Source organism: Myotis lucifugus, unplaced genomic scaffold (assembly GCF_000147115.1).
Source record: "Myotis lucifugus unplaced genomic scaffold, Myoluc2.0 scaffold_210, whole genome shotgun sequence".
In the NCBI taxonomy this organism is placed as follows: Eukaryota; Metazoa; Chordata; class Mammalia; order Chiroptera; family Vespertilionidae; genus Myotis; species Myotis lucifugus.
This window is the reverse complement of record NW_005871258.1, coordinates 1876371-1890605: the sequence shown is the minus strand read 5'-3', so window position 1 is coordinate 1890605 and position 14235 is coordinate 1876371. Positions and strand designations below refer to the sequence as shown.

General features: G+C 49.4%; 1 protein-coding gene across 1 annotated transcript in view; it reads right to left on the bottom strand.

Annotated features, from left to right (window-relative positions):
- AFF3 (AF4/FMR2 family member 3) overlaps nt 1–14235 on the bottom strand; it is a 401836-nt gene that overhangs the window by 48643 nt on the left and 338958 nt on the right. The window contains 2 exon segments of the mRNA XM_023761471.1: nt 14–308; nt 8736–8922. Coding sequence (XP_023617239.1) covers nt 14–308; nt 8736–8922 — 482 coding nt within the window.

Below are 14235 nucleotides of genomic sequence, written 5' to 3'. Positions count from 1 at the left end.
GGTCACCGCCCACGGCCACAGCCGCAGGCGGGGTACTTCTGCTTCACCCCCTTCGTCCCCGGGGCCTTGTTGGCTGTCCTTGGCCTCTGCTCTTCCTTGCAGGCGCTCTTGACGTCCTTCTCCCTCAGGCCGGCCTGGCACCCTTCGGCGAGTTTCCCGCAGTCCTGCGCGGGGTCCTTCCCGGGGGCATAGTACTGACTGCTCTCCAGGCCGTGGCTTTCATTCTGGATCAGAATAGGCGGCTTGTGGGGATTAACTTTGTTTAGCCATTTATCCAGCTGCCACTTGTTAGAGGACGCGGGCTCAGCCTAAAAGCAACAAACAAAACATCCTTTATTACAGACCTACTCAAAGGCGCCTGGCTGCTTCATCTTCACTTACTCCTCTAGGTGTATGAGCAGAAAGCAGTGGGGGGCTGCGGGGGGGGGGGGGAGGAGCAGGGGCACAGCCGCGTGGGGCAGCTCTCAGTTGGCACCTGGATGCAGGGTGGCGTCCCTTTCCTGTCCCAGGTCGCTGAAATGTCAGGGCAGTACTTTGAAGCCAATTAGAAAAAATTTAGGGATAGTACTGTGCTTCATTGGAACACATTTCCAACACCTTTGCCTGTTATACAATGTGTATCTTTTATAATTATACACACACACACACACACACACACACAAGATTCCGTGAAAGTTAACTGGGGAGCGTCTGGATGCCAAGTGTTAAAGCGCCCCGTTTCTGTAAGACTTACAATTTTGGGGGACATTAGTATGAGGGGGCTACGTGGAGCATGTAGTCCCAAAGAAGGGACATAGCGTTCATGCAGTGAAGGCAAGCAGGGCAGTTACCAGCAGAGGCAGCAACTTGGGGCAGACGGCCGGGCTAGGGGTGCAGAACTCCCATTGAGCAGCCGCCGGTGTCCTGTGAGCTCTGGCTGCGGGACTTGGTTAATCCATCCCTAACCTGCTCCCACCCACTTTGCCAGAAATGTTTCAGACATGAAAGTGACCATGGGAAGTCTTTCCTGCGAGCGATTAGTTTAGAGCAAATCATGGGTATTCCAGGTTTTAAACTCTGCCCCATAGACCGGTTCCGGGGTCAGTGAAAGCCTGGCACAGAATGTGAAATGCTTCAGAGACACCTTTGCCTAGAGGGCAGTGGTTCTCAACCTTGGCTGCACATAGAATCACCTGGGAATCTTTTTAAAATCCTGATTTCTGGGCCTCATCCTCCGGAAATTCTGTTTCTTTGTTACTCACGTTGTGGCCCCACCCCATAACAAAGAAACAGAATTTCCAGAGGATGAGGCCCAGAAATCAGGATTCTAAAAAGATTCCCAGGCGATTCTAATGTGCAGCCAAAGTTGAGAACCACTGGCCTAGGGGAAGACCTTAGTTTTCTGTCCCACAAAAAGGTGAAGAACTGAGGACCTGCTTGATCGGTTGATTTCTAATGAAGCCCATTGATCCATCATCTATGATTAATAGAAAGGAGGTATATGGGTAAGTGTAGAATTCCAACCAGAGTGTTTGCATTTTGTGACCATACGTGAGAAGGAGAAAATATCTGAGTTAGGTGATGTCTTTTTCCTTCCCTACAGCCCCCCGGCCTCTGACCGTGGCATCTGCTGTTTCAGGGGAGACCAGAGACCAGCCTAGAAGAAAGAAGACATTGCTTGGCGTTGCCTTTCGAACATGACTGGTTAAAGTCCAGAGCAAGTCAGCCTCCCTCATAGGAGAACACATTTTCTTTAACACAATAATTTCAAAAGTTGTTTTCATGTATCAAGATTTGTTTTTCAATAGTGGGCTCCACATGAGGAAGAACTCAGGGCACAAACCCTTGAGGAGAGTGAAGGGAAGGAGGGGCCTGGCTGTGTCTGGGGGAGTCTGGGGCCGTAACTCGGGAAGCTGGGAGCTTCTGAGGGGCCACGGGGCCTGGGGTCAAGGTGAGGGACACAGAGCGTGGGAACCAGGCACCGAGCCCTGGCAGGGACCAGGGACATCCTGCTGCTTCTTCCAAAACAGATGAGACCGGCTGCACCTCAGGGACCCCGGCACCAGTGCCCAGTGGGCCCAGCGTGAGCGTCCGAGGCCCTTGCCCTGGGCTGTTGGGTGGCGAGGCTTCCCCCTGGGACACAGGTGTGGGAGGAGGAACCCTCGTGGCCCTGATTGGGGGTGGGGTGTCAGGTCTTTGCTTTGTTTGTTTTCATGCACCAAAAGCAAGACACAAAAGAACACAAATATCTTTTTGGCGGCCTCGAGTGGTAACACGGCAATTTCGACCTCGCTTTTCTTGGCTTCTCGGAGAGGAGCCCACAGAACGCAGGAGCACCCCCGGTGCACATTCACTGCCACGCAGAGCGCCCCCCGGGGAGCGGCAGGCACAGGCAGCTGCTCCACCAGGGGAAGCTGTCACCTTCCCTGAGACGAGCTGAGTGTGGCTGAGAGCTAATTTGGTGGCAAACAATTTAGGGCTCCTGTTACTGTCTCCTCCCACCCCCATTGCTCTCACTGTTTCAGTGACTTGTGTGCCTCAGCTTCTCTAGACAAATGGGGCGCAGGAAATAGGGATGCGGGCAGAGGGGCCTCTTGCAGAAAAGGGACACATATGGGGAGGGGGGGGCCAACACTGTGGCAGAGCATGCCCCTCACGCTGGCCCCACCCCACCTTAACACTCCTTCCCCGCCCCCACCATCCTGAGCCTCCCACAGCTCACACCTCCCAGCACTTCCTGCCGGGCCCTCACAGTGAAGGGGGAGTTAGTACATTTAATATGCGCCTGCTGCCTCATGTGCTTTGGGGTCATTTTTTCCCCCACGTCACAGCTGAAGAAATTGGTCTGAAGTACCATCTACACCACTAAATCACGCTTCCTCCTGCCTCTCAAAGGGAATCCAAATTTCTTGGCTGGTGTTCAGGACATCCATCACTTTCCAGTCATCCTTCGTTGCTGGAACATCTACAGTGTGCCTCCCGCTTCACATGTGCCATCTGATTTAATCCGTACAGAGAAGAAATATCGCCGCTAATTTGTGGATGCGGATCAGAGAGGTTAAGTGACATGTCAAAGCTGCACAGCTACCAGGCACCCTGAGACTAAACACATATCAGTTTAGGTTTAAAGACCAGGATCTCTCCCGGGCTGCCTTGCCTAATCTCCCATTCCCCTGCATAGCTTCAGAAAAGAGGGACCTCATTTCCTGGAGAAATGTGGGTCTTCAACCTAAAATGAGAGAGTCAGGTCTGATTTTGGAGAACACCACTCACTCTCCAAACAATGCCGGTGCCTCCTGCTAACCTCCACCGCACGGCCTTTAGATGCTCATGTTCGTTTCATGTGTACCTGTGCCTTCAGCAAAGCCCAGCCCTCCCGTTAGGCAGGAGCCAGGTCTCGGCTTCGGCGTGTCCCTTGCAGCTTCTGCATCGGTTAGGGAGGCAGGCTGCTGTGGCTGATCCTGAGAACAACGCTCACTGGCTGTCCCTCAACTCCTCCTCTCAGTCCTCGGAGCGGCCATTCCGGGGGCCGGGCAGTTGTGGCCCCGGGAGCTTAGCCGTGAAGACTTCGTGGCGGTGAAGGGGGACAGAGTGGGACTCGTGCACTGGCGTGCAGCCGGGATGGCCGCCTTCCTGAGCCTCCCATGTTTGCTTTGCTTGCTCACTGCTTTCTATTTTCAGCCACGATTCTCCTCCCTGGTTGATTCTTCTCCCTGGTGAACCTTCACTCCCACTCATGCCTAAGCCTCCACCGAGCGCTGCAGTCCCTGCTCCATCGGACTCCTTCCTAGCACCCGCTGCCGTGCACCCCACAGATGCCTTGCTAAGGAGAAGCTAGTTCAATCAAGGAACACCTTGCATCACATTTCTGCTGATTTTCAAGAACAACCCAGGGCAGCATTTCCCACAGGTGCTTTTAGTTCATGGAGTCCATGGGAAGGTTTCCATGTCAGATAAGTCTGGGGAATGCGCAATGGAAAACAGTTTCCATGAGCAATACCATGGGCTGGGTGGAGCCCTGGGGTAAAGTGATGGTTACGCCGACAATCCTGGCCTTCCATGTACCCATGTGGCAGGGTCTGGGAGCTCTCTGTCAGGGTGCACTCTGCTCACTGAGGGGGAGTCACTGTCACCCGGAAAGCTCTGACATGAAAGGGTGCATCATGCCAGAAAAGAAGATGAAACTCAAGTGACACAAATTAGACTGAGAACACTCAGCGAACATCAGGCCGCAGGGAGGGCACTGCATGGTGGGCTAGTGTTTGCAGTGGCCGCTCTGTGCCAGCGTGTGGACAAGGCGTATATGATGGTGAGTCTGTTCAATGCAGTGTCTCTACAAGCCTGATCGTGGAGGGCAGTGCAGAGGGAAATCAGCTGAGCCCCCTGGGTTCTGGTGCTGGCCACTGAGGGGAGAACGCGGGTCCTTGGAACGTCATGAGGGCCTCCTCTCCTCCCCTCACGCCAGGCTGTTACGGTGACTAACCCGCTCTTGCCACTTCCACGGCCTCTCTGCACCCAGAAGCAAGGAGCTGAAAGCTGTGTGTGGCCCCAGGCAGCTTGGCTCCAGGCCTGCTCTCCAGAGCCAGGGCCTCTGAGAGCTGCTGGGAGAAACGACAAGAGCTTCCTTTCCTCACCAAGGAGTTCAAGCCTGTGATCATCTCAGGGACATTCAGAAAGAACTTGCTTAAAGTGCCTAAGAACTTACTTGGAAAACTACAGGATGTTAAACAAAGAGATAGAGGAAGACATAAACAAATGGAAGAACATACCATGTTCATGGATTGGTAGAATCAACATCATTAAATTGTCCATACTACTAAAAGCAATCTACAGATTCAACGCAATCCCCATTAAAATACCAATGGCATTCTTCAAAGATCTAGAACAGCTGTGGGCAAACTATGGCCCGCGGGCCGGATCCAGCCTGTTTGAAATGAATAAAACTAAAAAAAAAGACCGTACCCTTTTAGTAATGATGTTTACTTTGAATTTATATTAGTTCACACAAACACTCCATCCATGCTTTTGTTCCGGCCCTCCGGTCCAGTTTAAGAACCCATGTGTGGCCCTCGAGTCAAAAAGTTTTCCCACCCCTGATCTAGAACAAACTCTCCAAAAATTCATCGGGAATAAAAAAGACCCCAAATAGCCACAGCAATCCTGAGAAAGAACAAAGTTGGAGGGATCACAATACCAGATATCAAGCTATATTACCAAGCCACGGTTCTCAAAACTACATGGTACTGGCACAAGAACAGACATTATAGACCAATGGAACAGAATAGAGAACACAGGAATTGACCCAAGCCATTATATTCAGTTATATTTGACAAAGGAGGCAAGAGCATACAATGGAGTCAAGACAGTCTCTTCAATAAATGGTGCTGGGAAATTTGGTCAGATACATGCAAAAAAATGAAACTAGATCACCAACTTACACCATACACAAAACCAAACTCAGAATGGCTAACGGACTTAAATGTAAGACGGGAAACCATAAAAACCTTAGAAGATTCCATAGGTAGCAAAATAGCAGACATATGTCATAGCAATATCTTCACTGATACAGCTCCTAGGGCAATGGAGACTAAGGAGAAAATAAACAAATTGAACTACATCAAAATAAAAAGCTTCTGCACTGCAAAAGAAACCATCAACAAAACAACAAGAAAACCCACTGCATGGGAGAACATGTTTGCTAATGCTATTTCAGATAACGGTTTAATCTCCAAAATGTACAGAGAACTCATACAACTTAAAAGGAAGATAATCCGAATAAAAAAAGGGAAAAGGACCTAAATAGACACTTTTTGAAAGAGGACATACATAAGGCTGAGATACATATGAAAACATGCTCAAAGTCACCAATCATCCAAGAGATGCAAATCAAAACAACGATGAGATAACATCTCCTACCTGTTAGAATGGCTATCATCAACAAATCAACTAATGACAAATGCTGGCGAGGATGTGGAGAAAAAGGAACCCTCATGCACTGCTGGTGGCAATGCAGACTGATGCAGCCACTGTGGAGAGCAGTATGGCGTTTCCTCAAAAAATTAAAAATGGAACTCCCATTTGACTCAATAATCCCACTACTAGGACTATATCCCAAGAAACCAGAAACACCAATCAGAAAGGATATATGCACCCCTATGTTCATAGCAGCACAATTTACAATAGCTAAGATTTGGAAACAGTCTAAGTGCCCATCAGCAGGTGAGTGGATTAAAAATCTGTGGTACATCTACACAATGGAATACTATGCTGCTATAAAAAAGAAGGAACTTTTACCATTTGCAACAACATGGATGAAACTGGAGAGCATTATGCTAAGCGAAATAAGTCAGTCAGAGAAAGATAAATATCATGATCTCACTCATATGTGGGATATAATGATCAACATAAACTGATGAACAAAAATAGATCCAGAGACAAATGGCAGGGGAGGGGGAGGTTAGAGATCAACCAAAGGACTTGTATGCATGCATATTAGCATAACCAATGGACACAGACACTGGGGCGGTGGGGGTTTGCCCTCAGGGGTGCGAGTGGCGGCGAGGGGGGTGTCAATTGGGGAAAAAGGAGATAGAAGTAAAACTTTAAACAACAAAAAAAATTTTTTTAAAAAGTGCCTAAGAACTGCACTTCTCCTAGGCTGGGCTTTGGCCTCACTCATGAGAATGAGACTCAACTGCTCATGGGCTTAAGCTTCAAAGTCACAGAGAAGAGCCTGGACAGGGGTCATCACAGACACTAACACTTTTTACCCACTCCACTGCCCCCTTGGCTCCTGTACTGTCCTGGAACCCAGTTATTTCTTATAGCTAATACTCTTCTGGAGTTTCTCAACAAATTATAGCATAACTTTGGATTTGAAGAGCCTGTCTAAACTACTTTACTTTATTGAACTCCTGTATTTTTTTTGTTTCATATTATTGCCATTATCAGCCCAGCTCTGATAAGGCAGGGACATGCCAGATAATTGCTGTATCCCAGAGCCAAGCACCAGGTCTGGGGCGCATGCTTGATAAGTATTAGTTGAATGAATACGGAATGAGTGAATGAATAAAATTATAAAGAAGGAATAATAATTTAGTTTTGGGGAAAAGTCAGCGTTATATCAACCTGAGGCTTTTATAGGTTAACTAGAAGCCCGGTGCACAAAATTCGTGCACTGGAGGGGGGCGTGTCCCTCAGCCCAGCTTGCACCCTCTCCAATCTGGGACCCATCAGGTGATGTCCAACTGCTGGTTTAAACTGGCAGTCAGACATCCCTCTCACAATCCGGACTGCTAACTCCCAACCGCTCGCCTGCCTGCCTGCCTGATTGCCCCTAACCGCTTCTGCCTACCAGTCTGATCACCCCTAACCACTCCCCTGACAGCCTGATCAACACCTAGCTGCTCCCCTGCTGGCCCGATTGCCCCCAACTGCCCTCCCCTGCCAGCCATCTTGTGGTGGCCATCTTGTGACCACATGGGGGCGGCCATCTTGGGCGAGGGTGTGATGGTCAATTTGCATATTACCTCTTTATTTTATAGGATGTTGCTAAGAGCCTTCCTTTATATGGAGGCCGGGCAGGGGGGAGGAGGTAAGCCTCATGGAAAGGGAAGGAAGTGCAGGAGAGATGGTTTATTTCAGGGTGCATGACAAGTGCTCGGAGCAGAGCAGGAAGGTACTGGAGGAAATGAGGAGTGTGGGGAGTATATTCCCCGGGTTTCTCAGTGCTGCTGGAGGGGGAGACCCTGAGGGAATTGAAGAGCCACTCTCCGGACTGCAGGTACGGCCACAGCTGCTCTCCAGTGTCCGCAGGCACAGGCACAGGGCTGGGCACAGAGTCCCCGAGGGCTCCCTCTCACCACCTCGGTTTACATAAGTGGCGTTGGTTTCATTCCAGAGCCCATTTAGAAATGTGGCCCCCAAAGTGATACAGTGGGTTGTTAGGTGAAAAATTAAATCCTACCATCCAAGGTAACATCAAATGTTTATGCACGCAAGAGGAAACTATTTTACTCCTTCTTTAGAAATGAAAGTCTACCGTACAGAGCCATGAACTTGAGAAATTTGCCCTCAACCCTCTCCCAAGAACCTCCATGCCCTGAAAGCCTGTTTAATATTTCCCTTTAAAGTTGAAATAGCAATGTTTTTATTGGCACCTTATAATGTTTTTATAGGAGGCATCTAAATCTCCCACATAGATACTCATTATAGCTGGATAAGGTTTCGTTATTATTTGTAGGTTGATGCTAATTTTTAAAAATATTTTCACAAAGAAAGCATAGTTAGGAAAGTCTTATGAATACTTACAGCTCGTGTTCTTCTAATCTGTGACAAACTGCACAAAGGTAAGGTCTTACCATGTCTAATCCATAAACTCCTTTCCCTGAGTCACAGGTGGCCTCGCTTCCCATTCAGCAACCGGCCCTGGCTGCGTACTGCCCTGCTGACCCTTAGGGAGACCCCATCCACTCCAGCCAGCGATATTTCCAGCATATTTGGGAATTTCTGGCCATCCAGGTAGAGATTTTTGGAGATGAAAGATGCAACTTCAGTGCTTCCAAGGAAGCTCTGTAATTACGAGAACTGCGAGGAGGGGGCAGAGCAGGGAAGATGATGAGCCCAAACCAACCTGACAGGCTGCCCAGGGGCGGTGGCCTTAGGGGTCGTGGCTGTCACAGCACGAAGGTGGGGGGCTGTGAGGACCAGGGTCCAGGACTGACCGAGGCCCAGGGCTTGGGCCGTGCAGGTCTTACCTCGGGGCTGGAGTAGTGGGCGGGCTTGCTGCCCTCGCTCTCGCTGGAGCTGCTCTCGCTCTCGGAGTCGGATCCCGAGCTGCTCTCCGAGTCGCTGGACGAACTGCTGCCGCTGCTGCTGCTGCCGCTGCTGCTGCCCTTGCTGGAGGGCACCGAGGCTCTGCAGCTGGCCTGCTGGACCCCGGCGCTGCCAGCCCACGGGCCCGGGGGGAAAGGGAAGGAAAGTCAAGTGAGCCAACACGCAGCACCACCGCGCAGCTGTCACTCCACCAAAGGAGCGAGAAGGCACAGGCGGCGCATTTGTCCACCATCACTTGGCACTCGAAGAGCAATCGTCAAGGTCAAATCCTGCCAGTTAAGTGGTTACATACATGTCGATAAAATTGGGAGTGAGGGCTGGTGCCCTGGGGTTGCTGGCATGTTATTTGTATGGCCATTCGGAGGGGAAGGCGGTGTGGCTCGGCACGGCCTTCTGTCCTGCCGCTGCTCCTGAGAACGCCTTTTCCAGTGCACCCCCAAACACAACCATCTACAAAGAGGCAAGGAAATCCAAAATGCTTGGAATATTTTGTGAAATTGAAAATGTCTGTTTGCTTTATTTTAGGACGTGGGCTGTGAGGAAGGGAAGTGTTCTGCTCTGTCCTTCCCTGGCCTTCTGGAAGGTTCCGTAGACCGCGGCCCTGCGGTTACATAACCCTGCGCCCCACCTCTTCCCGCCCTCAGACTCGAGCGCTGTCGTCTTCCCAGGACCTGGCTTGCTGAGTAAACAGTCATTTTCCTCTGAGCCCTTCACTGAAGGACTGGAGATCCATCACTTACATGGTTTTATATATTCCAGACCCCAGGAGAGCGGCTGCCTTAGAGCAATAACATTTCAAAGCATACTTCATGTTCACATTTCATGCTGAAATTCCCTAGCAAGTTATGTACGCAAATTATATATTCAGACAGAATAGGAAAAATGGACATTTTCTAATGGTAATGAATTCACCACAAAAATTCAAGGAACACACAGCCACCCAAAAAGTGTTTGAGGCAAGAATAAAGTTTTTGGTACTCCCATAATATTCAACATTTTCAAAGTCTGTATTAATTAAAACACATCTAAATCTGTTCTTTTGAGGTCGAAAGCTAAACCCAGAAAGGCAGTGACCACGTTCTCATGTGACGACAACCAATACTTGCTTGCCCCTTCCCACTGTGACCACGGACCGTGAGCGCAGGCCGGGCGCTGGGGCTTGGCAGGGGCTAGGGTCTCAGTGCAGTTCAGCCTGGACAAGGTGAGGGACCATTTTCACCGGCCCCTTCACCTCTGACAAATGCTCTGCCAGGGATGGAATCGCATAAATCCTTAGTGTGGGGCGTGGGGGTGGGGTGAAGGGGTTATTACTCATTGGAACCCGCTTCCAGAAGCATGACAAGACAAACACCGTCTTGCAGGATAGACCTGAAAATAAAAGCAATTTGTGAACTGCAGGCCAGGGAAAGAGCGCGCTGGAACATAACCTTGCCTAGAGGTTTTTATTTCTCCCACAGTGTCACGGTCCACACCCACGGCTGACAAACCCTTCAACACCAGGGATTTCTTGTGCAGCCTCTCGCTTGCGTCTGGTGCTGAGCGAGAAGCCCTGGCTCTTTAGAAGGGAGGTGAGTGATCAAAGGCTGTAAAATGGCTTTCTTCCCTATGAACGAAAACCCATCTTTCCTGCTGGCGGAGCCGAGATGGCTACTATCAATAAAGTCATTACAAACAAAGGAGGTTATCAGTCTCTGACCAAACACGAACACCTGAGATCCACGTTAATCGTTTGTCAGGGGGCCCCCAAAACACCGGGGTGGGGAAACTCCAAAACACAAACCGACCGCCCCCGCCCCCCACTAATAAAGCCAAACCAAATCCAAAAAGCCCCAAAGCGAAGCCACACATGGCGGAGGAAAGAGACAGTGCCCCGCCCACTCTGGATGCCCTTTTCTGCAGCCTGGGAAACCGAGATGAATGAGGAGCACGCTGGGTGGTTTTATGTGATGGCCAAAGGCTTGGATCCCGCACGAGTACGTCCTACCTGCTCCAGTTCCAACAACAAAGAGCATGTGATGCGGGCTGGTGTGTGGAGTCCTGGGGGCTTGCACCACAACGTGACTCCTTAATTTCTGGGAGATGTCCACTGAGCGGCCCATGCCGCCTCCTCTGCGAGGCTGCCCTGCAGGATGAGACCGCAGCCCAAGGAGACAGAGCCTCTGGTCCCTCAGAACGGCAGTCAGCCTTACGTGTCATGTTTTCCTCCCTCAGATTGGGAACTCCCTGACAAGGACAGTCTTACTGGCATAACGATTGTTTGTTTTTAAAACAGTGGGGAGAGCCAAGAATTTTAGGTTTCTCTTCATGCTTTGCTCCATGGGCTGAGGCTCACGCTGCTGCGGGTCAGGATAGGATATATTTGTGGTTTAGGGTCCGAGCAGAGTGTGTGTCGCCAGGAAGAATCATGTTAAGGGTGGGAGCCTGGAGAGCTCTGTGCCCCGATCTGGGACCAAGGAACTGCCCGCATCCACCTGGGGACAGCTGGCCGGGCTGACCGCAGCGGCCCCGCTCCCGCCTCAGCACATGGACCCGCTGCGCAGGGAGATGGCAGTAAAGACCAGGAGCGGGGATGCGGTCCCCACTGCAGACGAGGACTGATAAAAGGGCTCTTTGGAGACACGGAACCAAGAAGATGGGAGAAGACGTATTGGAAAGACATTCCCGAAGGAAGACGGGGCTGCATATAGTTAACGTTTTCGTGTGACAATAGATCTCATGCTTTTGTACTGGAGATATTAAAAAATTAATTTAAAAATTTAACTTTTTCCTGAAACAATAGCATAGAATAGTTGACATGATGACACGGTCTTGGACAGTTTTTATGAGTGCTCTGCATGCCATACCAGGAACATGGTGCGGCTGAGTCTGCAGACATGAAAACATTGATGAGATCATGGAATAAATCTCTGTTGCCCAGCTTGGCACCATACCTGGGACACAGTAGGCATTCACATGTGATCACTGAGTAAAAAAATCAATAGAAAAAAATCCATCATTGGTTTAATGAGTTTTTTTTTAAAAGCATTTAACCTTTCAAAAAGGTTACAATTTCTCTTTTCCAATAAAAGAATATTTAAGGGGATTTCAGCACCTCTGTGCTCTCCCAATTTTAACATTTTTTTCCTTTTAGCGACTATTTCTTTAAATGTACTCTAAATTTCATATGCTATGATTTAGCCCAGTTCTCTCTCTGGTGGTTATTTAATTTTTGTATTTAATTTCGTGGAACGTCTTGCTGGTTTTGTTTGTGGTCAGGACCCAAGGCCCCCTGGAGAGTCCTGGCTTTATTCTAATGACCGGCTTGCTGTGCCCCTTCCTTTGGCTGCAGTGACACATCCCTGCAGAAGCCGGCCTGGGCCAAGTCTGAACACAGACAGTAACAGAAAAGATCGGGAACCCAAGCGACAAATCCCGTTCTCGCAGCCCAGGGTGTCCTGCCTGCCAAGGGTAGTGTGGGGCCTGGATAAGTACCCACAGGCGTCCACACGCTTTCAACCAACAAGCGCCGGGGACAGGCTCCCTGCCGGCGGGCACTGTGTGGGCGCCCGGGGCCCTGGCCGAATGATACGACACAGGAGGGCGGTGCCCCTTCTCACTCAGCACTCAGCGTGAACTCAATAAATGCGTGATTTCCAAACTGTAATCAGTCCCCTGGCAACAGGATCCTGTATAGAAAGCACCTTTACTAGTATTGCTATTATTTGATCTAAAACTATAACCAATGATGAGACGTGAAAATGGTGAAAGCTGGCGCAAGGGGGTTCGAATTGCTGGAGTTATCTTCCAAAAGACAACACTGACAGGACCGTGGACTGATGTATTTTTGTTTGTTCTGCATTATCGCCAGGAACAGTTCTGCTAACACATGGCTTTTGAAGCTCTTTGTGGTCTGGCCTCAATCACGGGTCCATCCGAAACCCCCGCCGTGATCATTTCTATCACTTTGACAGTGTGTGTCAGTTTCTGGCTGCGTGCCTTTGCCGTGCCGTCTCCACCGGAAGGAAGCCCCTTCTCCCCTCCGCTTGCCCTGCAGGTCCTCTCAGGGCCGAGCTGCAAGGCCCCCTGTTCTGCACAGGTTTCCCACTCCCCAGGCATGGCGGCTGTTCCTCGCTCAAGCCCGGCAGCACACGGTGCATTTCTCTGCCATTATCCTTGTATCCCCAACGCTGGCAGAGGGTCTGACACAAATAGATTCTTAACTAATGTTGATTGACTTAATAAAATAACGATTCCTGACACAGTGTGTAAAACTGATTCCTGATACAATGTATTTTGTTATACTAGAAGTAGCCCAGGAGATGTTGGTATATATGTATTTTTTCTGTTGCTCTGGGGCTGCGTAGGATTTCATAAAACTGGTATCTTAGAAAGCTACCATCTGTATTATTGGTTACAAATAGAAAACCTACAGAGGCAAGGCGAGTAGCATAAGTGACTAAGTGTCCAGGTGTAAGGAAAACAAATGTGTAACCTGTGATGCTAAATGACAGCAGACCCGTGGCTCCCTCGTGGGCAAGGTGTCGACCTGGAGCCCAGACAGCTCCCCAGGCCAGCCTCGCTCTGCCAGGTGGAAATGGGAGCCCGGTGTTACCAAATCCTTTGATTTTCCAGAGGAAGCCCCAAATCCCGATGTGTATTTCAAATCTCCCGATTTTAAAATGCGAGCACCCAATTTGAAAAGTTCTGACAATAAAAAGTTCCATTGTGTGTCAGCAATGAAACGCATCTGTGGTCAGTGGAGGCCTGTGAGCGCCAGTCGGAGACCCTGGCCCATGTCCTGTTATCACACATTCTGAAGGCCTCAGACGGTTCCACGTAAAAGAATGAACAAAAAAGACCAGACTAGGAGTTTTACTCTCTCAGGATTAGGTAAGTAGGGCCAACAAGAGGCTAAACAGATACAATGGCTCTCTCAGTGCACTTACTTCGAAGTTTTTAAGATTCTGAAATAAACTGATTCACCAGAAGTTGCAAAAATAGTACGGATGTCTCATGTACCCCTCACTCAGTGTCTCTCATGGCCTCATCTCATATGATTACAGAACAACGTCAACACCAGAAAACTGACAATGGAACAATGTGCGTATAATTCTATGACATTGCATCACGTGTAGGCTCACGTAGCTGCCCCCACAATTAAAACACAGAACTGTCCCATCATACAGGAGCTCCTCATGCTACTCCTCCAGAGTCACACCCACCTCTCAGCCCCACCCACCCTCACCCCTGGCAACTACGCATCTGTTTTCCATTTCTAAATTCTTTTTCATTTTAAGGATGTTAAATAAAAGGTATCAGATAGTGTGCATTATTTTTAAATGAGATTTACTGAGATATAATTTAAATATCATAATATATATCCTTTTGAGATGGGCTATTTTTTTTGGTCAGCATAATGCTGAAATACCTTCCAGGTATTGA